Below are 23,629 nucleotides of genomic sequence, written 5' to 3' on the forward strand. Positions count from 1 at the left end.
AGAGAGAGAGAGAGAGAGAGAGAGAGAGAGAGAGAGAGAGAGAGAGAATGAGTGTATTGGATCCGAGAGCTAGTTCGGTGTGTGGTCAATTGATTAAATGATAAAATTTGATTTACCCATTCTTTAACTAAACATGAAGTGTAACACCAATTTGACTATTTTGAGAAACAGGCATTCGATGGGAGCCAACAAAACATCGCATATCTCTAGCGCGTATCTGTGTATATCGTTTCTCGCATTTGACAGCTGTACGCACAAAGAAACATCCGATGTTTTCATCGTCCCATGCGTATTTCTCTCGTCTGTTTCTTTGCACGCTCTCTCTCTCTCTCTGTCTGTATCTCTGCCTCTCATTCTTTCTCTTGTCCACTCTTTCGTTTGACACACCATATTCGACCGGCTTATTCGATGTTTCGTTGTTTACTCACAAAATAAACGAGAATCATTCGATTTGGCGTGTAAACGATACACACATTTGGTTGGCATTAGGTAGAATGAAGAATCGTACGATTCTACGTGTATGGTGAATTAAGTCAAAAATATCGCATGAATCATACACGACGCTCTCTATTTGACGTAAATGCAGCGGAGGTCGAGCGAATAAGCGCGGACGCGCACACACGAAAAACAAGCAAAATTTTACGAAAAATTTCGAAAAGCGTCATTTCAGTACTACTCGTTCATTCATTCAATAAAGTTATCGTGTTGCCGTAGCTCGTATTTTTTAATCATTTGCGCAAAGATAAGAGACACTTTCGTAGCTTCAACCTGTGTGTAATTGTTAAGACTTTGTTTTGAGCTTGGTTAAGTATAACAAAGAAAGTCAGACTACTCACACGTAAGAAACGAATAGCAGCAACGTGCACACTTCATCCACATAGCATACGGTCATCGTGGCATGATTCAGAAGCCCCAACGTCAACAACATTCATACAACGAACGAACGAACGTGCAACTAGTGTTTTCAGTGCAATTTATGTTTATAGTTCATTTATAAAATAAAACACATTTCTCGTGTACGTACATATTTTTCCGCTGTTTTTAGTGAGTCTATTAATATACCGTGTCACAATTCAATTGAAATCTATCAAATTTCACGCTGTGTATCAATTGACTTACTTATTACAGACCATGTGCTAAAAATAGCCATTTATTGTGTCTACGCCAATTTTATTTTCCTTTCAGTTTGCTCATTTTCTGCCGTCTTCTTTCCATTCACAAGAAATCGATCGGTTTCAATAATTCCATCAATTTGAATTGAATCGATTGATTTGCCGATGTTCATGTGATTTCCTCAATTGAACCGTAAACAGTGTGTGAAAACGTTTTTGAATTTTAATTCAATAAAAAAAGAAGAAGTATCAAAGAGACAAAATGAATGATAATGGACGCGGCCAGCTTCTTATACACAAATCGAATGGCGTATACACACCAACCACTGAGCCACGGGTAAGTTTAATTGACACACGCAACTCATGTATTATGCTTATTTCGAATTGCTCCAATTTTATAGGCCAAATTCAATTGAATTTTTGTTCACAAATTCATCATAATTTGAACTGTACAATGTATTCAAAAATCAAAGCACCATTTTTGTGAGTTGTTGTTTTTATTGATTCACGGAAACACATTTTAATTAATTGAGTTGCGATTGACCTTATCATAACGGACCGATTTGGCAACACATTTATCAATGATTATTGGATTTCAAGGGTTTTTTTTATAGCTTGCAAATTGATCAATTATCACGATTCTACCGTGTATGTTTGCTAAGATAATGACGAACATTTATTGTTTATTTGAAAATAAAACCGTTTATTTGTTTTTTTTTTTTTATTTGTTATCAGTACGAAGACTTTGATATCAAGACTAATTGAATATTATTTGGATTTTTCGCGAATGACCAGCCAAGTTTCAGAATTGAAATTTCGAATAAACGTTTCCTTTTGAGAGCGATACATGATTGAATTAAAAAAAATTGGTGTAAAAAAATTCAAAGAATAAAAATGTGTCGCACATACATGTTGCAGGGACTTTTTCAATCAAATACCGTAGCTCAATTCTTTCAACGGATTTAAATTCAATTTTTTTTTTCTCAAAATTTTAAAAAGTAAACAGTCGATTTTAACAAAATTTACCACAATAATGTGCCGATGAAAATTTGATGACTTGAGTCTGTATACAAAAATCTGGGTATTTATTTTATAAAGAGAAACCGATGTTTTATACGAGAAGTAACAGCAAGTTTAAGAGACGTAGCATCGGTCGAAATTGTTAATGCCAAAGAGAATTTAAAATGAATACGAAAAGAACGAGTCCCTGAGCCACTTCCGTCAGTGATTTTGCAAGAGTATCAAACTCAAAGCCATTGACTTTATTCAGCATCAATTAGCTTAAATGACATATTAAATTGAAACAGATCAAGCACGAGCTTAATGATCTTGTGTCACATCGAATTTACTAAAAATACCGTCAAATCATGTGATGTGATACACTGATTTTTGCCAAGTGTTAATACTTTTTCAAGCATCACGCATTAGAACGAGAATACAAACTAGTTATTTCTATGAGTCTTCGGTTTATTTGGTTGTTTACAAAATACCGAAAAAAGTCGTTCACGTCAATATTTTGTGGCCAACATTTTATATGTCAAAATTAGCATTGAATCAATAATTGTTATTGCCAAAAGTAATTTCTGAATGAACAGCAGTTGAAGAGAAGCAGAGTCGAGGAAGCCGTATTTATCACATGAATGTATTCAGCGTGATGAGTTTATGCCGTAGCAAAGCCTGAAATAGTAACAAAAATATCTGCTGAAATGACAATAATGGAAAACAAATAGAAGAACGGTGACTGTGTTTGCTGACTAATCTAGACAATCTAAACCATCGAAAAATTACAAATGGGAAGTGAACTCTGGAAATTTCTTGAATATATAAATTAAACACTTACACATTAAATGACTCATTATTACTAAAATTCACATGAGATATTTTTTCGTTTTTGTTCTAATGAAAATTATCCAGTATCAAATGAAGAACGAACAATTGGTGAATGGTCAGGTGTTTGCCATGTCATATATTGTCCATGTGTTCCCAGATTCAAAGAAATTGTCATGTGATCATTATCATGGTAGCAAATCTACTTTCATTATATGTGATGCACATTGACACCAAGCAATTGAAAATGAACATTGAAAGTGAATTGTTGTGAATCACAACGGAATTCGATTCATTTCGAATGACATTATTATGCTTTACTGCATACGATTCGCAATGAATACTATGATATCAACTCCAATAGCACATTCAGAAATTGTTCACCTGATTGTTCACACACTACACATGTTTGAGCTAATGATATTTTTTTCAATTGATAATTGAAGTTCGTATGAACGTCACCTGATCGCTTGTTTACAGTATAACCAAAAGTGGTTTCATCGATTCAATGTTATCAGGAATGGTTTTCCTTCAAAATATTTGCCTGTGTATTCTTTTGTATTGTTGTCAATACTTGAAATTACTGCTTTTAATTGATCATTACGTATTTCTTGGAGTGCTTATTGTTTCTGAGTGGCTAACAATATTGATCCATTTGAATTACTTTCTAATTGGCTGTTTCACGTCTTGTTTAATCGAAAAATGTTTGCTTTAATATCCATTCCGAATTTTCGACACAAACATAAGTCATATTGGTTGACAAAATATCAATTGATCCGAAAAACACAAAGAATTCGACCTTTTATTCGCTGAATAAAATGCTATTCGCCTAGTTGAAATCATTTTTGCAACGTTTTTTTCGTTTAAAAAAACATTCACCACGGTGCGTGCTTGACAAACATGGGGGTACTAATTGATAATTGTAGCATGTGAAACAAAACGATGAAGCGCCGATAAAATTACACAGAAATATTTTGTTTTTTTTTTTTGAAATATGTGGAGGAGAGTGTTTCGTATGTAACCGAATGAATATTAGTATTCTGAGCCACGTCAGCGCCACTTCTATCAAAACAACGATAGTCGATGCATATCAATGTAAAATCATTTGAATTTTAAATTATGGTTCACACACAAATATCACTCCGCAGAGCCATGATAATGCATCGCAATTAAATGCGATCGACATAAAAACGTTGTGATTCACTTCATCAAAGAAGGAAGGACGATGACGCGAAACCGTTTAAATTGTAGCTCAATGAATAGAACACACAAACAAACACATTAAGAAAAAGTAAAAAAAAAAATGATATGCAACTAATATGAAATGACCCACAGGAGCTGTATGTGACACTGTGGGCGTTTCGTGTATATATATATATATATATATATATATCAACTGATGGTCGGTTATCACAACTCCATCCGTTTACTATCGCGTAGGGAAAAAAAAGCGAGATCTCTGTTTTTCTTCGCGTCAATCCAAATATGTATATAATTTGACGTGTGTATGAATGAAAAGTATTAGCCAGAGCGAAATTGATTGTGATAACGTGCAAATAACAAATATATGTATTATTGAAAGAAAGAAAAAAACAACAACAGAAGACGCAGCTTTACATTGCTCTCCATATGTGGCCGTTTCAATAGACGATTGTATCATCTGGTTTTTTTTTCTTTCTTGCGTATATTCTTTTTATCAAGCTCAAGTTGACAATCACATAAGAATTGCAAGAGAAAAAATCGGCGTCCGTTCAGTCAGTTACTGTTTCGATCGCACGCCATTCAAACCGAATTATAGTTTCCAGCCAAATTTTATTTCTTCATTTTTGATCGTGTTTTCGGTTCTTTTTATTTTGGCTGCCTCAGCAAAGTATCGTTTTACTAAATTTTGACCACTTTTATTTACATAATTTTATGGAATTCATCACACAGTCAGCGTTGATTTCGTATTAGTGCACTCTCTATTTTTAGTTTGTTTTTATTTTATGCTTACAAAAAAGAACACTCACCCATTTTGAAGAGAATGTAAAAATTCTATTTGGGTGTGTATGTTTGTATTTTTTTAACGAGCTGATCAATCAACTCCGTGAGCATAAATATTCAGTCAAGGAAAAACACCACGCGAAATGGTTGCTCACGAATTTATCGAAGAGAAAAATAATGCAGCGCAGGTTCGTTTCGATAGAGATATCATTGAACTTGACTTGTTTAGCCATTGAATATTTTGTGATTTTTAGCGTCGGAAATTTATACGATCATAGTGATCTACTATTTCTTTTTAAATGTTTTTGAAATACAAATGCAGTTTTTGGTTATGGATTTTTCGCGACTAAACTTCTATTTGATAACATTTTTATTTTTCTGTAAATTGAATTTCAACCCTCTAGTGCATTAATTTTTCCCAAGGCTTTTTTTCGCAGGAAGCGTGATAGACATAAATCAAACAAAGGTTTAGGTTATACAGACATTCGAATGTTTCCCGCCGAAAGGCGGTTGTATGCACTAGAGGGTTAATATCGAAATGCTTTGACTTCTCTAAAAATTCAAATGTTCCGAATTTCATAATCAATTATAATTCTCATTGATGTTGGCTGTTTTCAGGCTCCAAAATGGGGACTATTGCTGATGGTAACTACGTTCGCCATGACGATTGGAACTGGTATTCCAGGTAATTTATTCATATCTTAACTTTTTCGCCAACAAAAAAATTCATCGATTCAAGGAGTTTGATTTGTTTTGATTGTAAAAATGCTACTTGTGTCTGTTGTGCGTATTAGAAAAACAACATATTTTCTATTACGTCAAAAAGATACACTCGAAAAATTCATTGCAATCGAAAACACTTATCGAATTTACTTTTTCGTATAGTCGGATACAACATTGGCGTAATGAATTCCCCATCTAGTTTTATGAAAAAATGGTGTAATCAAACTATAATTCAACGATATGATAAGTATTTAAGTGTTGACCAGTTGGAAACGCTATGGTCGACGATCATTTCGATATTTTTGGTTGGCGGTTGTGTTGGATCACTATTCGCCGCTTCACTAGCTGATAGATTTGGCCGGTTCGTATAACATACAAAGTTATGATAGAATAATAATCATGAGTTAATATCATATACTTTAAATCGTTTTGCTGTTTAGGAAAGGGGCACTGCTGACTTGCGCAATTTTGTTTGCGATCGGTGCGGTATTGTTCGGCTTTTGTCGTGCATTGTCGTCCGTTGAAGTGTTGATCGTGGGAAGATTTATCGTCGGCTTATCATCCGGTGTGACAACGGCCGTGCTTGGAATGTACTTAGGTGAAATTGCACCGTCTGAACTACGCGGAACATTGGGCACATTCTCTGGATTAGGTGAGTATTTGATAATCCGATTGATGCAACACATTCCATTGCGCTTTTTAAATACTCGTGCTGTTTTTCTGTCTCATTAAAATGTCATAATCATTAGCATTTGAATCAAATCCATCGCCAAATGCATTTTGAATAAACAAAACCACCGTTTTTCGTCAAATTCCGAGAAAATATTGCTATGAATACATTTTCTGCGATAGACTCTTAAATATTTCATTGCGATTAAATCGCCAAATTTTAAGCAGCGAATTCACTGAACTAATTCCAATGTCACTTTGATTACCTATCAAGTTGATACTGGTATCATATTGCCCAATCATTGGCATCGTATCAACCATTGACGCATGAATCACAAACGTAAAAAAGTTCAAATCATAACCAGAATAAACAAATTGCGTTACTGATAGCAGATTTTAAATTACCATATGGAATTTAAAAGAGAACCGGTGGCGCTTTACGTTCGAAATGTATGTGGTCATGGAAAATTTTGCGTTTGAATATGCAAAAAATATTGTTTTGAGTTCAATGTATTCAAAAAAAAAATCGCAATCGCCGACTCGAAAGCAATTAAGACGCACGGAAGTCAATAAAGTGGGCTTCTTTTTTGCTGATAATCGAAATGATATTATCCACTATCACGTTCAGCTGTAGTAAAATGTTATATTGACTGCATACGTCGAAGTGCAAACAAAATGCCAGGAATATGGTGCTGTCATATAAATTATTTAATTGCCCATTCTAATTGATTTTTGTAATTATTTGGCATGGAATCTCAAAACAATATTTTTTATAATTCATTTTAAATTTATTAATCAAAAAATCCATTTAAACCATGATAATTATTTGCTGACGAAGTGATTTTGCATTTTCATCATCTATGCTGTTGAACACAATTGCTGTCCATTTGTGATTGACCGTATTGATTATATTGGAATTGATTGTTGAATTATCTGTTTTGGTTGTCATCGCGGTATCATTTTGTATTTGCGATTGCCTGAATTTGTTTTGGAAACAGCACCCGTATCAAAAATACTATAACATTATCGTTTGTGCTTTCTCAATGACAAATATGACCGAAAAACGAAAAAACCAAAATAAAAAATCAAACCAGAAATATCATCACAAACCATCGAATATCAAGAACACATTTCTACATGGAATGATTTCAATCAAAAGTCATCATTTCGATTCCCGTATGTTGTCCCGACCATTTGATATGGTTCTTGTTGTTGTCATTGACTGACATACGAAATAGACAATTACGCCCGGAAATTTAATACAAAATCCGTTCCATTTTTCTAGGTGTAACTGCTGGTGTGGTCGTCGCTCAAGTTGCAAGTTTGCAAGAACTACTCGGCACGGACGAATTGTGGCATTATGCGCTTAGTTTTTATATTGTACTGGTTATTGTTTGTTTCCTGCCGTTTAAATGGTTCCCCGAGAGTCCAAAGTACTTGTTTGTTGTCGCTGGCAAACGTGATGTAGCACGAAATGGTAAGCTATATTTATACACTATTTTGTATGAAAATTCTACACTGAGGATATTCTCTCTGCTTATAATTGAAATTCCGTCAAATTTTCAGAATCAGAATTCGTTTAAAAGAGGTGAACGAAAAAAAAAAATTGTTGAAAAAAATAATTGAAAAAGTAACTTTTTTTTCATCAAAAATTGACTAAATCCAGAAATGGCCGTTAAATCTTTGTAAAATCGAATGTAATCGGTTGATCTTTCTATTATTGCAGAACTGATGCGGTTGCGTGTGGGTGAAGGAAGCGACGATTTACTTAACCGTATCAATGCTGAACTGATAGCAATGGAACAAGAAGCGGCCACACAAGCTGACACCCGTTCAATTTGGTCGGTACTGACTGATAGCACCCTTTTTTTGCCGCTCGTGTTGATTTGTGCCTTGATGGGTGGTCAGCAATTGTCCGGTGTCAATGCTGTATTCTACTATTCCGTCGATATTTTCGAAAAAGTCGGCTTAAGTGAAGTGAATGCAAAATGGGCCAATTTAGGTGCTGGCATTTTGAATCTAATGGTGGCATTCACTGGGCCAAAAGTCATGGAGAAAATCAATCGTCGTACAGTTATCATTATTTCATGTTTGCTCAGTGGCGTTTTCTTGGTGATGCTTTCAATTGTTATGAAATACGTTGATGTCATCTCATGGTTCCCAGTGGCATGTGTATTATCGGTCTTTGGATACATTATCGCCTATCAATTTGGCCTCGGTCCAATACCGTTTTTCATCGGAACGGAACTGTTCGAGATTTCAACACGACCAGGTGCTATGTCGATCGGGTCACTAGCATCATGGGCTGGTAACTTTTGCATCGGCATGACATTTTTGCCCATGAACAATGCCATCGGTGCCTTTGTATTCCTGCCATTCGCAGTAGTTTGCTTCCTATTAGTTGCCTTAATGTACGTTTATCTACCAGAAACAAGAGGCCGCGAAGCAGCCGATATTGCGCCTATCGTTTCAAGAGGATTTCGGTCGAGACGCTTTTAATTCCGATAAAACGATTGAAATTGTTCGATGATTTGCACAAATCATTCTTATCATAATTCGCCTATTTGTATTGAGATATAGACTATATTTTACCAAATTCAGCATTTTTCGAAAATGTTGTAAACATTGACAATAAGATTTAATATTAAAGTTAAAGTTATAAATTAACAAACAAGATTAAAATTTATTGGTTTTATTTTTATTCTTAGAGAATCAATTGTTCGTATTCATGCGTACATTTTCAATGTGATGAGAAGGTATTCGTATTCTTTTTTGGTAAAAAGTGTGGAGATTTTAAAAATATCATGAAATTTTTCTTAATAATCGACTAGCATTCCGTTTGCAACTTGTTTGGCTTTGTCAGCTCCAACGAGTACTTCGGCGATTTTCAATCCAAATTGGTATGCAGTGCCCGGACCGCGCGATGTTATCAATTTATCGTCTTGAACAACAATTTGATCATCGACATACTTGAAATCTGATGTAAGCTTATCCTTAACCGATGGATATGAAGTGATCGATTTGCCGAGACCAATTTTGTGTGCAGACAATGCCAACGGTGCTGCACAGATGGCAGCAATCAAACGACCGCTAGATTCTTGTGCCTTGAGTACTTCACCAACTAACGGTGAGTTAACAAATGCATCGGTACCACCCAATCCACCCGGGAGGATTACAACATCAAACACATCCTGCAATCAATGACCTTATTTATTTATGCCGGAAGAAGTTCAACGAAATTGTCGAATTTACCTTGGCAACATCTTGGAGGCTTTTGTCGGGCATTATCGTAACATCACGCGAACATTTTGTCGGTTCAGCGTTCGCAACACCGGCCACAGTCACGTTTACCTAAATCAAAAATAATTCAAAAACAGCGTAAACAGATAACGTTCACTTTTTTTTCTGAAATGAAGTTCTAAGTAGTACTAATTGCGATAAGGCCAAGGTCAGATGATTGACACTTATTTTTTTTTTTGCACACTAAGAATACTCACACCGGCACGACGTAATACATCGACTGTAATAACTATCTCCATCTCTTCGGTTCCATTTGCCAATAGTGCTAAAGCGCTTTTGTTTGCCATCTTCTGGAATAAAATGGTTGAATTTCAATGAATTCGATGAACGTTTTTTTTTAAAGGATCAAACCTTTGTTTGTGAAAAAGTCCGAACAGAATAAATTTGGCGGAGACTCTGTTTTAAGACAACACCGACGTATTTATGCAGCATTCAATTTGAATGCGTAGTTTTAAAATGGCTTATTGTGTAACTAATCAGCTGTTCGTATTCCGGCGAACCAGTCGGCTTTGAACTTGTTCACTCAACTGTCATTGATGATGTGGGGAGTTTTTGATGTTTTTTTTTGTAGCTGTTTCATCATTGAAATTGACTGGATTTTTTTAAAAAAGATTTCTCAAATTTTTTCCGTGAGTGTTTTTTTCAAATCCATTTAATTTCTTTCGTAAATAATATAAATAATCAATTCGAAACATTTTTATTTCAATTTCATATCAACACTACAACGAGTGGCAAATATAATATTTCACCACACTGAATGGTGGTGACATTCAGTTGATAACAAAAAGCTTGACAGTTTGTTTACATCAACACAGAAATATTTTCCATCGAAGTGCTACAGCAGATAAAATGATTTAAGTTGATTGAATTGCAATTGAAATCGATATTCCGGAAGAGATTTCAAAAGAGCTGCGATTAAAATGAGTAAAATCGAACTGTCGAATATAGTGATTGAAGGCTTGAAAAGCCTAAATACCGTGATAAGTTCGGATTTAACCAAGAAAATCATATCGAATGCAGTAAAAATGGCCTTGCATTCGGATGCAAGTAAGACTCATCCACTCTGTTTACATTGAAATAATTTTTGAAAAAGAAATTCTCCTCATTTATTAAAATTGTCCGATAAAATGCGTCCATTTTCCACAGACATTCCATCGAATCCCGAAATCTATGCAACAACACCAGTCTACACAAAGCAGGCGGAATATGCGGTGTTGACGTTGATGTTCTTGGCAATCAAATACGACTTGGATAATGCGAAATTAAGAGAATTGCTTGAAGAGCACGGCATATCAGATGTGGCAACCGAAGAGTTGATCTCCGTATACGAAAAGAATCAAACATCGTTGCGAATACAAAATTTGACGACGGGATTAAGTGTGCCGCACGTAACGAATGTCGAATGGAAACTGACTTGCGATGTGAAATCATCGCAAATCGATTCAACCACCGGTGCCTTGAATTTTCGCATCAATTTTGGGAGGTACAAAGAGCTGAGCGGTGAACGTGAAACAATTACCGAATTTGTGTGCAATGCCGAAGAACTACAATTCCTTATTGGACGTCTCAAAGAGATTGAACGGCATTGCGAACAAGTTGGAATGGCAAAATGAGCATATATTCCAGCATTTTGTGGCCAACATCTAACGTATTATAGTGTAATATGCGGTCAAAGCATTATGATTCCATGTTAAAAAAAAACATTCTTGCAATCAAACAAAACTCATAGCAAATAAATACACTCGAATATTCATTATGGGCAACCGTTTTTCCACAACAGTTGACTCACTGTTTGAATGCCTGTTAAGTGGTGATTGTTTGATTTTTATTTCAATGGAACAACGACCATTTTTTTCAAGTTTTCAATGCAATTTAACAAATGAAGCTCAAGTGATTGCTTTTCAAAAATACCTAATTTCTCCACAAGTAAAATAAGTACAATCGATTTAGTTCGGTTGAACACCCATTACGAACAACTCTTCGTAATTTCGAATATGCATCCCGCCAAGCGCGTAAGAAAAGACGAACAGACTTCGTTTTCCGCAAAGCTAGCACATCGTATTCTTCGCATGAATGTATTCGGCGTGAATATATGCCGCAGCAAAGCCTGTACTAAAATACCTTTACTAAATTTTATTACAGCTTATTTCTGACGTATATGAATCTCACCACAGGTATATGTGTGGTGTATACATCTGATGTAAAAAAGTCTAATAAAGAAATTCATTTATTTTTGAGAACTCATTTACTAAGCCGATCGTTGTTTTTATCCTGACATTTTTCAAAGTTTTTACCTTTTTTGTGATACCTTCAGAGATTTAATGCAACTATTTTAAATAATTATCGCATCATCGTATACAGTGACGATGTTTATACCTGTCTTATGATTGATTTTCTGATAATCGACGAGACGTTTAGAACGTTAGGGAATACTTTGAATTCGCTTTGCAATAAATCTGCACATTCTGTACCTAAAAACAACATTATAAACAGCTGACTAAATCAGCATTGTAAGCAGTTGTGTTTTGCACGTTACAGTGCATTTTACTCTGACAGTTTGTCGCACCCGGGCCACCGTATTCATTTAAAAGCGCAATCAAATATACCCACACTTTCTATACTTTAACTGCTAAAGTGTTCAAGAAAACTATTTCAGTTTTAGCATCGAAAAAGTGAGACGAACAACATACAAAGGTAGCAATATCAATGTGTATTTGAATCATTGGGTATGTCAAACTTATGGAATTGAGAAAAAAACATAACAAAATCAATCATTCTGCGTTGAAGCATCATTCGAAACAGAGGAATACTTTTTTCTGTTAATTTCTACTTTTTCATTCAGAATTTAATTTTGTTTTCACAGATTTTGATACTGATCAAGTAAAGTGATGAAGTTTGATGAGCTTTGCCCACTAGGTCAAATGACCAAATGAGCATTTATTCTAAATTCGTGGCTAAATAAATCCACGTATTATAATCAGTTGGGCAATAAAATTCAATTAGGCATTATAATTCCATGTAAGAAAGCGATGTAGCATATAAACGAAATTCCACTGCTCATAAAATCAAAATTAAAACTTATATTCACCATGAATTGGTATGCAGTCATAACGTCGCTAGCGTTTCGCTCACTGTATTTACATGTGTCAAGTGTTGTTGTCGTTGAACTGTCAAAATCTGATTCGTGCCCATGTTCACATGTGTTCTTTTTTATTCTCATTTAGATTTGTTAATATGGCTAAGCAGTAGGCATCATCGTTGCATAACATCGAAATTTACGCGACGGAAAAAAAACAACGATAAAATAAAATTCGTGTAAATTTTGGCCGTTATAATTGACCGATGTACATGTGTATTGTGTGATCAAGCTCAAATTCGAGGCAAGACAAACGCTGAAACTCGGTGATTTCACGTCTGAAACAAAACGAAAACATTTTCTTCACAACCGAAAAAGTGATCGAGTACAAAAATAAATAAAATGATTTCGATTATTACACGACGATTCGCTCCATTGGCGATGCCTGTTAAAATACGCGCCCAGCATATTGCCACAACAACGCTCCTGCAGAAAATCTTCACGGTACAAAGTGTTGAGGATTTTAATGAAAAAGTACGCAAAAGCAAGACACCGGTTGTTATTGACTTTTATGCAACGTAAGTGAAACAGTGATTTTGATGACGCTCGAGCAATTCGATAATAATTACCTTTTAATCTTTATTTCTGTCACTCAGCTGGTGCAATCCATGTAAAGCACTGATGCCACGCATTGAAACTGTCATCCAAGAGACCAACGGAGCTGTCGATTTGGCCAAAGTGAGTAATCTCCGCAGCTGTTCATTAGGTAGCAGCAGATAAAGGCGATCATATTCCAAGATTTAGGCAAATACGCGACACTTGAAGATTCTTCTATTTACATTTGGCTATCAAGCTTAGTCGTCTGTTAACATATTGTCTTTGATGTGCTATACTTTTGCGTTATCTTTTATTTTCTATCATTTTACGTAGTTTATTATTGTTTCCATTCACATTAGTCGCAAAACCTACAATGTGTTACCAATGAAATCTGTCTTGAATTTGCTTTGAAAAAACAATATCCCTTCAATTTCAATCAAGAAAGAAAATAAGTTTTTCGTTTCATGTTCATTCGTAGGTTGACATTGACGAGCTAACCGAAATCGCCGATGATTTTGATGTGTCTTCCGTGCCGGTGCTGGTCGTCATCAAAGATGGCAAAGTGGAAAAACGCATGGTCGGTCTTCAAGACACGGATAAAATCAGAAGCTGGGTCCAAAGTGCAGTTAAATAAGAAAAAAATAAGAATGCCGAATCGAACCGAACCAGAACCACATCCACAATTTTCGTTTATTATTATATTAAAAAAAAAGAAGAGGACACATTCTTCTGAAGAAAAGAACACATTCTTCGTCCTTAGAGAACAATCTAATCAAGGCAAACCAATAAGCGAGAGATTAAATTTTTTTATGATGTGAACGTATGTGAGTGTGTGTGTTGCAATACACGATAATCATAATTTTGTATAATTTATTTGATGAGTGCTGACTACTGATGCACAGATTTTTTTCTCGTCTGTAAGTGCAAGCAACAATAATAATTACTAATGAAATAAAAAGAAACACACAAACAAAAACACAAAACGATAAGATGAAACTGAAGTCAAATAGAAACGAATCTGATGTTATTACAAAAAAAAAAACAAAATTGAATTTTTTTTCTCTCCTCTTTGGACCAACTCACTACTCATCTTACCTTATTTTGCATGGCAATTGTTTTGAAAATTGTGTGATTGGGTTAGTGAGTGTGTGCACGATTGCTTGCTAAAAGAGAAATGTTGTAAAAGAAATAAACTGGTTTTTAGATGAAATGACAAACATTTTTATTATTGGCTTATTAGTTTGTCCATTGCATGTGTCCGTGAAAAAAAAATAGAAAATATCTATGAAAAAGCCGAATAAATTCTACTTGTTTGTATTTTGTTGACTGTATTATATGCTAAACGTACGGCGTTTGGTCAATTTTTGGTGCTGGTTCCTCTATTCTCTACTAATTTTTACAAAGTGTTTGCCAACCTTGGCAAATCATTTGTTTTCGGCATTTGCATCCGAATTCGAAGAATTGCTCAAACTGTCCCAATCATCGAAATCGATGTTTGAAATTCGTTTCAGAAAATTGGAACAATCTCCCGGATTCGAATAAACATTAATATTGTTTTTTGATAGTTGTGCACTGATATCGTCCCCGGCTTCATCCTCTTCATCTTTTGGTAGTAGACCGGTTTCCTCATCGAAATCAGGTAGTTCTGTGCGATCGATTACACCAGACGAAATCATTTGTCTGATTTCCCATCGCTCCGGACTTGAGATTTGTCTAACATTTTTGCGTGCGGTGTCTTCTTCGGCATCTTTGGTCGATTTCAAATGCATTAGTGAGGTGCCGGCCATTGGAGTGTCTGGATTTCCATTGCGCATTTCGTCATTCAAATGCGAATGTGATGATGGGTTCAAATCGGCACGCGTCTCTTGATCAACCTGACAAATTGGAGGCGATTGTCTCTGTTCAATGAGTGTGGGTTTAGTTTTCTTATGGAATGAAGACTTTTTGCCGCTAATCACATTAGCTGCTGGTTCTCGAGTGCCATCTGGAATAATAAAGACAAGTCGATTTGTTAATATCGTCAAAACGAAATGAATTTTCAATTGAAAATATTTACTGAAATGTTATTTTATCGCTTGTTTTGGCCAAAATTAACTTTCTTCATAGAAAAATTAATTCATATTCGAAAAATATTCAATTTCTTACCTTCTGGCAATGGATCGATCCCGTTTTTATTCAAACTCGTCGGAATGCTATTCAGATCTTGTTTACGCTGTAAAATTTGTTGTTGCTCCTGTTCTTTGGCCAGCACAGGCATCATATCAGCTTGAGCAAGTGAACCATCTGGATTTTTATCAATTGAAACGGGCAATAGATCATGCGATGCACCGAAATCCCGTTCACGTAGAAAATCTTGGACCATTTCAAAAAGATCGTCTTTATCGTCTTTATCTTTTGGTAGTAGCCCGGTTTCCTCATCGATACCATATGGTTCTATGCGATCGATTACACCAGACGAAGTCATTCGTTTGATTTCGCATCGCTCCGCAGATTCGCGTAAAATATTTTCGTGCCGTGTCTTCTTCCCCATCTTTGGCCGATCCCAATTGTAATAGTGAGGTGCCGGCCATTGAATTTCTATCGCGCATTCCGTTATTCAAGTGTGACTGTGATGCTGAATTCAAATCAGCACGACCCTTAGACCGTTGCTGTGAAATATAAACTAAACAATCGGACAATCGTGACATGACTTGTGCTTCGGCTGACGATCTCTGTATCGGTCACGCGATGTGGCTCGCCGATGTTCCTTTGATCTAGAGCATATGCGTCCGTCTTTTGATCGGCTTCTTCTTTTCTCTTTGCTTTGGGAAGGGTTGAGTCTCTCGATCTATTATATTCGGAAAAATTGGATTTGTTCAAATGATCAAATGAACGATTTGTACTGAAAGTGAATATAGTTAAACGAATAGTTTAAGTACCTTGAACGGGTTCTTTTATCTCTAAACTTCGATGATTCCTGTTGAATAATTTGCAGCAAATTCTCGATGATTGGATCGGAAAATTCGGCTCCTTTTTCGATGTGAGCTCTCTTAAGTGTATTGAATTCTGTATGTGTCTCAGCCAAATTGACGATGAATTTAGCTATATCATTTAAACTAAAATGTTTGCCCAATTCGGAGCCAATTTTTGACACCATCCATTGTGTACGTTTCAATTCGTTCTATTCAAATTCAGCAAATTATTTTTAAATGGGTTTAAATTTTTCAAAATATTTACACTTTTAATCGTTTGAGTTGTAGCGTTGACTTGATGTGCATCGTGTATAAGTTTGACAGCTGGTGTTTTTTTTATTTGACATTCAAAAAAGTGGATGAGTTCAATGCTTTCAACCTGTAGTTCACAGTTGAGTTGGAAAATCGGACGGCAAAACAAAGAAAATTTGTAGATATTTCAAGTAAAATGAAACCGGACTAATGTACGGATACTTTTTTCATATGTTTCTTCGTAAGCAATCACTTATTGACCTCAATTTGACAAGCAAATAGTCCATTGTCCACAGGTATACAGATCACCACTGCACACGAATTGATTTTCGACATTTAATCTTTGAAGAAAGGTGCCATTAAACATCTTTTGAAAGGAATAACCGTAGCAAGCCCAATGAAATCGGGTTTTGCATAAAGGTTTCCATTTTTTTAAAACTCAAATAGCTTGGAACACTCCAACAGACAATGATAGACATCGTGGCTCGGATTCGACAGATTGTTAGAGTAAAATACAACTTAACATGTGAAACACAACTACCTCCAATGCTGGTTTGTTTAGGTAAAAAATGTGCAGATTTATTGCTATGCCAATTAAAAGTAAAAGCTATTCCTTAACGTACTAAACGTCTCGTTAATTCGCATTTAATCTTTGAAGGTATCACAAAACAGTTGGAAACATGGAAGATTTTCAGCAGAAAAACAACGATAAGCTTGATCAAATCTGTCTGTTTACAGAAAATTTCGTTAGGTCGGCTTTTGAGGTAGAGCTCAAATCGTTATTGTACATTTTCAATTGGCAACAATGCGACATTAAAAGTCATGTGAAATATTTTCAATAAACATTTTGTCATTTTATTCTATGCAAAGACATTGTGTACTATTAATTTTTCGGAGCAATCTTGAAATCATCGCTTTTTCACCTCTGAAAATCTTCAAAGTTTAAACCTTTTTTGTCATACCTTCAGAGATTAAATGCGCAGTAGTCTGGGATTGATTTTCTGTTAATCGACGAGACGTTTAGAACATTAAGGAATACTTTGAATTCGCTTTGCAATAAATCTGCACATTCTGTACCTAAAAACAGCATTATAAACAACTGAACAAGTCAGCATTGAAGGCAGTTGTATTTTGCATGCTACATTACATTTCACTCTGACAATTTGAAGCATCATTCGAAACAGAGGAATACTTTTTTCTTTTAATTTCTACTCTTTAATTCAGAATTTAATTTTGTTTTCACAGGTTTTGATACTGATCAAGTGAAGTGATGAAGTTTGATGCGCTCAACTTTGACTGCCTCGAGTCTGTTCTCGAGTATTTGGAGCTGATAGATCTACTGAATGTGGCTGACTCAACGAAAAGACTGAAAAAAGCAGCGGAGCTCGTTTATGCTCGAAAATATGGAGATAAAGGCGTGTGGTTACGTAATATACGAATTTCTCCAGATCGATTATTCTTCATCAAAGACGCGTCAACAATGATTATAGAGGATTTGAAAACTGCTCTGAAGTTGTTGCGCTGTGTTGGGCGTGAGATTTCAAAATTAGTCATGATAATGCTGTTGCCGGGAGTTTTTAGTAAAGTAAACATCGACAAACTATCGAAAAGAGATCAGAGGCTTTTCACTTATATCAACGATTATTGTGCTGAATACGTGAAGAATATTATAATATATCCATCAGTTTGTTATGCAAGTACTCTTATGGAGCATTTTGATAAGCCTTTCCCCAACGTTCATAATTTTGAACACATTGACTATGATTTCACTGAGAAAGTTTCCCTTAATAGATTATTCCCCAAGTTGAATTCACTAGCATCTTGTCACACCAGAAACTCCTCATTTTTTAGTATCAACACAAACCATTTTCCTTATTTAGAACGCTTTGGTTTTCTTGAGTCTTCTAGTGAAGCTATGCCCGAAAATGAAATGCTACAAGCTTTTATACGGTTGAATCCACAATTAAAAGAACTTCAGCTTAGATCACTGGACTTTCTTTACAGCCATTTGAACACAGATTTGCTTCGGAATGCAGTTGAATGTTTGCAGAATATTGAATCTCTTGAGCTTGATATAAAACCAATCACATTTCTCACAGACAGTGACAATATTATACACATAAAAAGTGTGAAGAATTTTGCAATTAATTTCCATCAAATTTATGAATTGCCCGAATGTTTCGGATTAATTAATTATGATCCGAACATATGGAAAATTACCAGAAAAATATCGAAAATCAATCGAACTTATGGCTAAATTTCGGAAGCTGACAAAATTTGAATTTGTGTTAAAGGATGAATATGGTCACTTCCGCGAAAGACTAGGCTACGAATGGGAAAGCAAATATGATACGGCCCAGAAATTTGTCGAATTGAAACGCAGAACTTGAAGTAATTACGATGAAAATATCATAAATAGTTTTTTAAAATATGTTTCCAATTTTTACAATGCATACGTACAAAATAAAAAAAAAATCATGTCTTTTACCAAATAAAACTTTTATTGAAACTTATTTTATATTGTGGGTAGATATGATAAAACTGTTCGATCCGAATTTATGTCAAAATAAAAGCCCTACTTGAATGAATGACAAACATTGTTTTTTTTGTTTCGAAATTATCGTAAAATTCATTTCATTTGATCAGTTATAATTCGGAAAAAAATCGAAAATGTCTATAGAAAACCAACTAAGCCCTACTTGTTTGTGTTTTGTTTACTGTATTTAAATATGCTAAACGTAAGGCGTTTGTTCCGAGATCGTCGATGATTTTGATGTGTCTTCCGTGCCGGTGCTGGTCGTGATAAAAGATGGTAAAGTGGAAAAACGCATGGTCGGTATTCAAGACACGGATAAAATCAGAAGCTGCCCGGTTGAACGCGATACGCTTTGATGAAAGCCTACAGTCGTTCGATGAGGCTTTCATAATTTTTATATAGGGTAAGGTGGGGCTATTCGCGCCACTTTTTTTCACAATTTTATATTTCCATGAAAATTGAAAAAAAATCAGGAATGTTTGGTATCATTTTGTAGCTTGTCTTTTTACCTAACTTTTATAGAAGAAATGTTTTTGGTTTGATCCCCTTTGGGGTCCGATGTAGCCCTTGGGGCGAAATCCAAAAATGGTGGGGCTATTCGCGCCGGCCGCATTTTCAGTGTTTTAAATGTGTTTATCATCAGAAAAAGTGTTAGTGTTAGATTAGTACATCCTTCGCTGATGTTGTGTCAAAATTTCATGGAATTCGGACCGCTAGAAGCGAAGTTATTATGCCTAAAGTGACACTACCTTTTTTCATCTGTCGACAGGCGAGTTTTGGCCCAAAATTCGAAAAATTGACTTTGCGCCGATTTTTATTTATCTAAGAAGTAGTAAACGCATTGTCAAACCCATGGTACCGTTGGAAAGGTAATTGATGGGGCTACAAAAATACTTAGTCAATCACCCCCTCCGACCCCATTGAGGTCCCCAAAAAGACGTCGATTGCCCCTTGTGTTTGTGGCGCGAATAACCCCACAGCATGTATTGCTGTTTGAAGCTCGATTCAGCCACAAAAATTGAAAATATTCAAAAAAAGTTTATATCCATAAGAAAGAGCTGATGATAAGCTACAAAATACATCAACCCGTTTTAAAAAAATATTAAATTTTAATGGTCAAAGCTGAAATTCTGTGAGCTCGAAAAATGAACTCAGCACTAGCCCAAAACATGTTTGTGCCTTTACAGAGCCTGTACTCAAATGAAAAATATCGAATTGTATATCCAAATATCGGGAATTAATTGCTCTTCAAAATGACACTTGCACTTTTTGTATATGTATTGCCTGTGTCGAGAAAAGGCCGATGGCGCGAATAGCCCCACGGCGCGAATAGCCCCACCTTCCCCTACATTTTAAATACTGAACGCCTAGGCTTTCATTGCTATTCTCACTTCTTTCGTGCATTCGTAGCATTGAAAGTCTAGCGTGAAACATACTTCGTAGCGTGAAACATACACACGTACAACTGAACGCCTAGGCTTTCAATTCTAGAATGCACGAAAGAAGTGAGAATAGCAATGAAAGCCTAGGCGTTCAGTATTTAAAATGTATATAAAAATTATGAAAGCCTCATCGAACGACTGTAGGCTTTCTTCAAAGCGTATCGCGTTCACCCGGGTGGGTCCAAAGTGCAGTTAAATAAGAAAAAATAAGAATGCCGAATCGAACCGAACCAAAACCACATCCACAATTTTCGTTTATTATTAAATTAAAAGAGAAAAGAACAAATTCTTCTGAAGAAAACTTGTCCTTAGAGAACAATGCTAATCAAGGCAAACCAATAAGCGAGAGAGTAAATTTTTTTATGATGTGAACGTATGTGAGTGTGTGTCTGTTGATAATCATAATTTTGTATAATTTATTTGATGAGTGCTCACTACTGATGCACAGATTTTTTTCTCGTCTGTAAGTGCAAGCAACAATAATAATTACTAATGAAATAAAAAGAAACACACAAACAAAAACACAAAACGATAAGATGAAACTGAAGTCAAATAGAAACGAATCTGATGTTATTACAAAAAAAAAACAAAATTGAATTTTTTTTCTCTCCTCTTTGGACCAACTCACTACTCATCTTACCTTATTTTGCATGGCAATTGTTTTGAAAATTGTGTGATTGGGTTAGTGAGTGTGTGCACGATTGCTTGCTTGCGTGCATGTGAGAGAGTGATAGAGAAAGAAAGAGATGAGGCACAAATTAAAAGAGAAATGTTGTAAAAGAAATAAACTTGTTTTTAGATGAAATGACAAACATTTTTATTATTGGCTTAGTTTGTCCATTGCATGCGTGCGTGCGTGCGTGTGCGCTCGCGGTTAGTAGCGCAAGAGGTGTATGAAGATCACACACAGGCCCACTAAAAAACTGGTTTTATTTTTCGATTTATCGATTAAAAAAGAAATACGAAATGAGCGGCGGTACGCATAGCACACTAATCGATATCCATATATACATACAACAATGTATTTAGATTTATATTTTCTTGGATTTGCCGGCGGTAGACATAGATTTAGGTATATCAGATGAATTTAGCCGCGATTCAACAAACCTATAGAGACAAATTACATAAGATGTGTCAAACCTTACAAGAACTCGGTCGCAAACGATTACGCGCATGCAAATTTTTATCAATTACACAGACCCAACACACGCACACACACATAATTCCGTTGGAATGCTTTCTTCTCTTGTTGTCATTCAAGATAGAGAAAAAAGAAACGAAACAAACGAAAAATGCCATTTGAATCAATGGTCCACATATGATTTTTCCCCCTATATTTTGTGTCATCTACGCAAATTATAGATGCACCACTATCATCAGCGCTGTCAGATAAAACCGCACTCATATCACATTCATATGGCAACGCAGCGCTCTCGCACTGTTATCACCATACAATAGACAGAACGATTCAACCGTGGAATGCTTCGTATACTGATACATGTATTTGGTTGGAACTCGGTTGACCGAAGCGCCATCTGAAGAACCGATGGCGAATTCGTGATGTCTGTATGTTATACTTCAGTATGACGTTTGACAGAACGGAGAGTTTACTTGATTGTATTGTCATTAGCCTTAAATTATCTAGGTGGTGTTTGCGCTCAATATCAGTTGTCAAATTCAAAGTGAATAGGAGCGTTGGAACGATTAAATGATATATTCAAATGTGATGGTATTTTCATGGAAATTGACCACAATCGTCTCCGTTTCCATTTGATGTTAGTCTACCACAAAAAGGCAAATCATCTATTTGGCCACTCAGCCCCATATTCAATGGATTTGATTGAATTATGTGAGACTGATCTCTGAAAAATTGGATTAAGTTCATGTGAACACAGCGGACACAAGAGCGTGAGCATACGTCTTTCATGTAATATACGAAATGTTTCTCACACAATTTCTTGGCTCACTTTTACATCACCGAAAACGAAATTATATCGGAATGACTCAATTACAAAAAGATAAAGAGAAGAAAGTGATAGTGTGTCTGTTTGTTTTAAGCATTCTCCATTTCATTTCATGGCATTCCGGTCGGTGTGTGTGTGTGTGTGTGTGTGTATGAGCATGAGCATGAGCATGGCAGAAAGCTTAACGAAATATGGTGTATCAATAAGAAACGATTTATCTAATGAAATCATTTCATAATCTAATTTTTCATTCAGGTCTCTCCAACCATATTGACGGATTTACTTGCTCACGCGCGTGTATTTTTTTTTGTTTGATCGGATCGGTTCATGGTGTTCTCTCTATAATTCATATTTTGGACATGGTAGCCGATTGGTGTTTCTATCACCATTTTCGAATTGTGTGTTGCTTGTTCGTTCGTTGGTTCGTTGGCTGTTTTTGTCTTTCCTCATCATTAAATTCTTCATTGTTTGCTGTCATTTTTTCAAATTTAATTAATTAATTTGTCCAAATGCTTTGACAAGAATGTTGGTCGTGATTTCTGAAAATTCCTTTTTTAATCCAATGCTGCTTGCCAACCGTTTACCGTCTTTGCTTCCCTCTCTCTCTCTCTCTCTCTCTTCCTCTCCCTCTCTCTCTGCTTCGGTCTCTCCTTTTCGTTTCATGATTCTGAACACAACACGAGACGAAGGAGAGTGAAAAAAAAATCCCATGTGAATGAACTAAGTCGTTGCTAGGTACTTATGCCATCCACTAATGATCATTTTCCAATTCGAGATTTTATCGCATTCGCCAAATTGCGCGTTGCATCTTAAAAACAACAACAGCAACAACCATCGTTCTTCTTGTATGAACGTTATTGCTTTACTGCCGCTACTGCACACCACATCATTGGGTGTGTATGTGCAAGCTTAAGATTTTAAAATAACCAGGCCTTTGCACGACATGAAGAGAATTTTTTCTTCTTCTTCTTCTTCTTCTTCTTCTTCGGCTGTGTAGCTTCACATATGCAATATTTGCAATATATGCACTCACACACCGCTTTGAGATGAAGAAAGAAGAAAACCGAAACAGAAACGTACTTTTAGAATTTGTAAGTAAGTTTGTGGAGCGTATTTGTAATAGGGCTAGTGCGTACCACATTCGTTCGCACCAAAAATCGATAAATTCACATAATTTGCAATTAAAAGTCTCAAAAA

The 23,629-nt window shown here is 35.6% G+C and overlaps 5 protein-coding genes across 13 annotated transcripts; 3 read left to right on the top strand and 2 right to left on the bottom strand.

Moving 5' to 3' along the window:
• Positions 1 to 49: 49 nt before the first annotated feature.
• LOC129577269 (solute carrier family 2, facilitated glucose transporter member 1-like) lies at positions 50 to 8,996 on the top strand. Of its 4 annotated transcripts, none has more exons than XM_055464010.1 (7): positions 50 to 1,016; positions 1,186 to 1,449; positions 5,541 to 5,607; positions 5,808 to 6,006; positions 6,086 to 6,297; positions 7,600 to 7,791; positions 8,041 to 8,996. In XM_055464010.1, exons 2-7 carry the CDS (start codon positions 1,375 to 1,377, stop codon positions 8,811 to 8,813), a joined length of 1,518 nt encoding a protein of 505 aa, XP_055319985.1. In that variant the 5' UTR covers positions 50 to 1,016; positions 1,186 to 1,374; the 3' UTR covers positions 8,814 to 8,996. The 4 variants fall into 4 exon arrangements, with proteins under 4 accessions (XP_055319985.1, XP_055319984.1, XP_055319986.1 ...); XM_055464009.1 differs by having other exon boundaries at positions 554 to 1,044; XM_055464011.1 differs by lacking the exon at positions 50 to 1,016 and having other exon boundaries at positions 1,179 to 1,449.
• On the bottom strand, positions 8,991 to 10,124 carry LOC129577272 (protein dj-1beta-like). Of its 2 annotated transcripts, none has more exons than XM_055464020.1 (4): positions 9,966 to 10,124; positions 9,812 to 9,904; positions 9,567 to 9,665; positions 8,991 to 9,505 (listed from the first exon to the last, which is right to left on the bottom strand). In XM_055464020.1, exons 1-4 carry the CDS (start codon positions 10,044 to 10,046, stop codon positions 9,131 to 9,133), a joined length of 648 nt encoding a protein of 215 aa, XP_055319995.1. In that variant the 5' UTR covers positions 10,047 to 10,124; the 3' UTR covers positions 8,991 to 9,130. The 2 variants fall into 2 exon arrangements, with proteins under 2 accessions (XP_055319995.1, XP_055319996.1); XM_055464021.1 differs by having other exon boundaries at positions 9,812 to 9,901; positions 9,966 to 10,118.
• A 59-nt stretch (positions 10,125 to 10,183) lies between these two features.
• On the top strand, positions 10,184 to 11,634 carry LOC129577274 (COMM domain-containing protein 3). The gene is made up of 2 exons (XM_055464022.1): positions 10,184 to 10,661; positions 10,761 to 11,634. The coding sequence occupies exons 1-2, from the start codon at positions 10,535 to 10,537 to the stop codon at positions 11,225 to 11,227; spliced, it is 594 nt and encodes a 197-aa protein (XP_055319997.1). The 5' UTR covers positions 10,184 to 10,534; the 3' UTR covers positions 11,228 to 11,634.
• Positions 11,635 to 11,805: 171 nt separating this feature from the next.
• Positions 11,806 to 19,332, top strand: LOC129577270 (thioredoxin C-1-like). 4 transcript variants are annotated; one of them, XM_055464017.1, is made up of 5 exons: positions 11,806 to 12,340; positions 12,478 to 12,632; positions 12,839 to 13,268; positions 13,347 to 13,428; positions 13,766 to 14,270. In XM_055464017.1, exons 3-5 carry the CDS (start codon positions 13,093 to 13,095, stop codon positions 13,919 to 13,921), a joined length of 414 nt encoding a protein of 137 aa, XP_055319992.1. In that variant the 5' UTR covers positions 11,806 to 12,340; positions 12,478 to 12,632; positions 12,839 to 13,092; the 3' UTR covers positions 13,922 to 14,270. The 4 variants fall into 4 exon arrangements, with proteins under 4 accessions (XP_055319992.1, XP_055319990.1, XP_055319988.1 ...); XM_055464015.1 differs by lacking the exon at positions 12,478 to 12,632 and having other exon boundaries at positions 11,956 to 12,340; XM_055464013.1 differs by lacking the exons at positions 12,478 to 12,632; positions 12,839 to 13,268; positions 13,347 to 13,428; positions 13,766 to 14,270 and adding an exon at positions 17,736 to 19,332 and having other exon boundaries at positions 11,956 to 12,340.
• On the bottom strand, positions 14,485 to 17,742 carry LOC129577271 (ATP-dependent RNA helicase DHX8-like). Of its 2 annotated transcripts, XM_055464019.1 has the most exons (4): positions 16,206 to 16,635; positions 15,536 to 16,114; positions 15,433 to 15,478; positions 14,521 to 15,271 (listed from the first exon to the last, which is right to left on the bottom strand). In XM_055464019.1, exons 2-4 carry the CDS (start codon positions 15,815 to 15,817, stop codon positions 14,712 to 14,714), a joined length of 888 nt encoding a protein of 295 aa, XP_055319994.1. In that variant the 5' UTR covers positions 15,818 to 16,114; positions 16,206 to 16,635; the 3' UTR covers positions 14,521 to 14,711. The 2 variants fall into 2 exon arrangements, with proteins under 2 accessions (XP_055319993.1, XP_055319994.1); XM_055464018.1 differs by having other exon boundaries at positions 14,485 to 15,271; positions 15,433 to 16,114; positions 16,206 to 17,742.
• Positions 19,333 to 23,629: the final 4,297 nt, after the last annotated feature.

The sequence above is a fragment of the Sitodiplosis mosellana genome, unplaced genomic scaffold (assembly GCF_009176505.1).
Source record: "Sitodiplosis mosellana isolate CC-2019 unplaced genomic scaffold, AAFC_SMos_1.0 Smas_scaffold_6197, whole genome shotgun sequence".
NCBI lineage: Eukaryota > Metazoa > Arthropoda > Insecta > Diptera > Cecidomyiidae > Sitodiplosis > Sitodiplosis mosellana.

Excerpts from the sequence above, each read along its gene's own strand:
- LOC129577272 (XM_055464020.1), bottom strand. The coding sequence starts at position 10,046 with ATGCTGCATAAATACGTCGGTGTTGTCTTAAAACAGAGTCTCCGCCAA. Across the intron at positions 9,666-9,811 it reads ATGTATTACGTCGTGCCGGT|GTAAACGTGACTGTGGCCGG; the intron begins GTGAGTATTCTT and ends TTTTTGATTTAG. Across the intron at positions 9,506-9,566 it reads GCCTCCAAGATGTTGCCAAG|GATGTGTTTGATGTTGTAAT; the intron begins GTAAATTCGACA and ends CATTGATTGCAG.
- LOC129577269 (XM_055464010.1), top strand. The coding sequence starts at position 1,375 with ATGAATGATAATGGACGCGGCCAGCTTCTTATACACAAATCGAATGGC. Across the intron at positions 5,608-5,807 it reads GATTGGAACTGGTATTCCAG|TCGGATACAACATTGGCGTA; the intron begins GTAATTTATTCA and ends TTTTTCGTATAG. Across the intron at positions 6,007-6,085 it reads CTAGCTGATAGATTTGGCCG|GAAAGGGGCACTGCTGACTT; the intron begins GTTCGTATAACA and ends TTTGCTGTTTAG.
- LOC129577271 (XM_055464018.1), bottom strand. The coding sequence starts at position 15,817 with ATGGGGAAGAAGACACGGCACGAAAATATTTTACGCGAATCTGCGGAG. Across the intron at positions 15,272-15,432 it reads GATCGATCCATTGCCAGAAG|ATGGCACTCGAGAACCAGCA; the intron begins GTAAGAAATTGA and ends TTATTATTCCAG.
- LOC129577270 (XM_055464013.1), top strand. The coding sequence starts at position 17,761 with ATGAAGTTTGATGCGCTCAACTTTGACTGCCTCGAGTCTGTTCTCGAG.
- LOC129577274 (XM_055464022.1), top strand. The coding sequence starts at position 10,535 with ATGAGTAAAATCGAACTGTCGAATATAGTGATTGAAGGCTTGAAAAGC. Across the intron at positions 10,662-10,760 it reads GGCCTTGCATTCGGATGCAA|ACATTCCATCGAATCCCGAA; the intron begins GTAAGACTCATC and ends CATTTTCCACAG.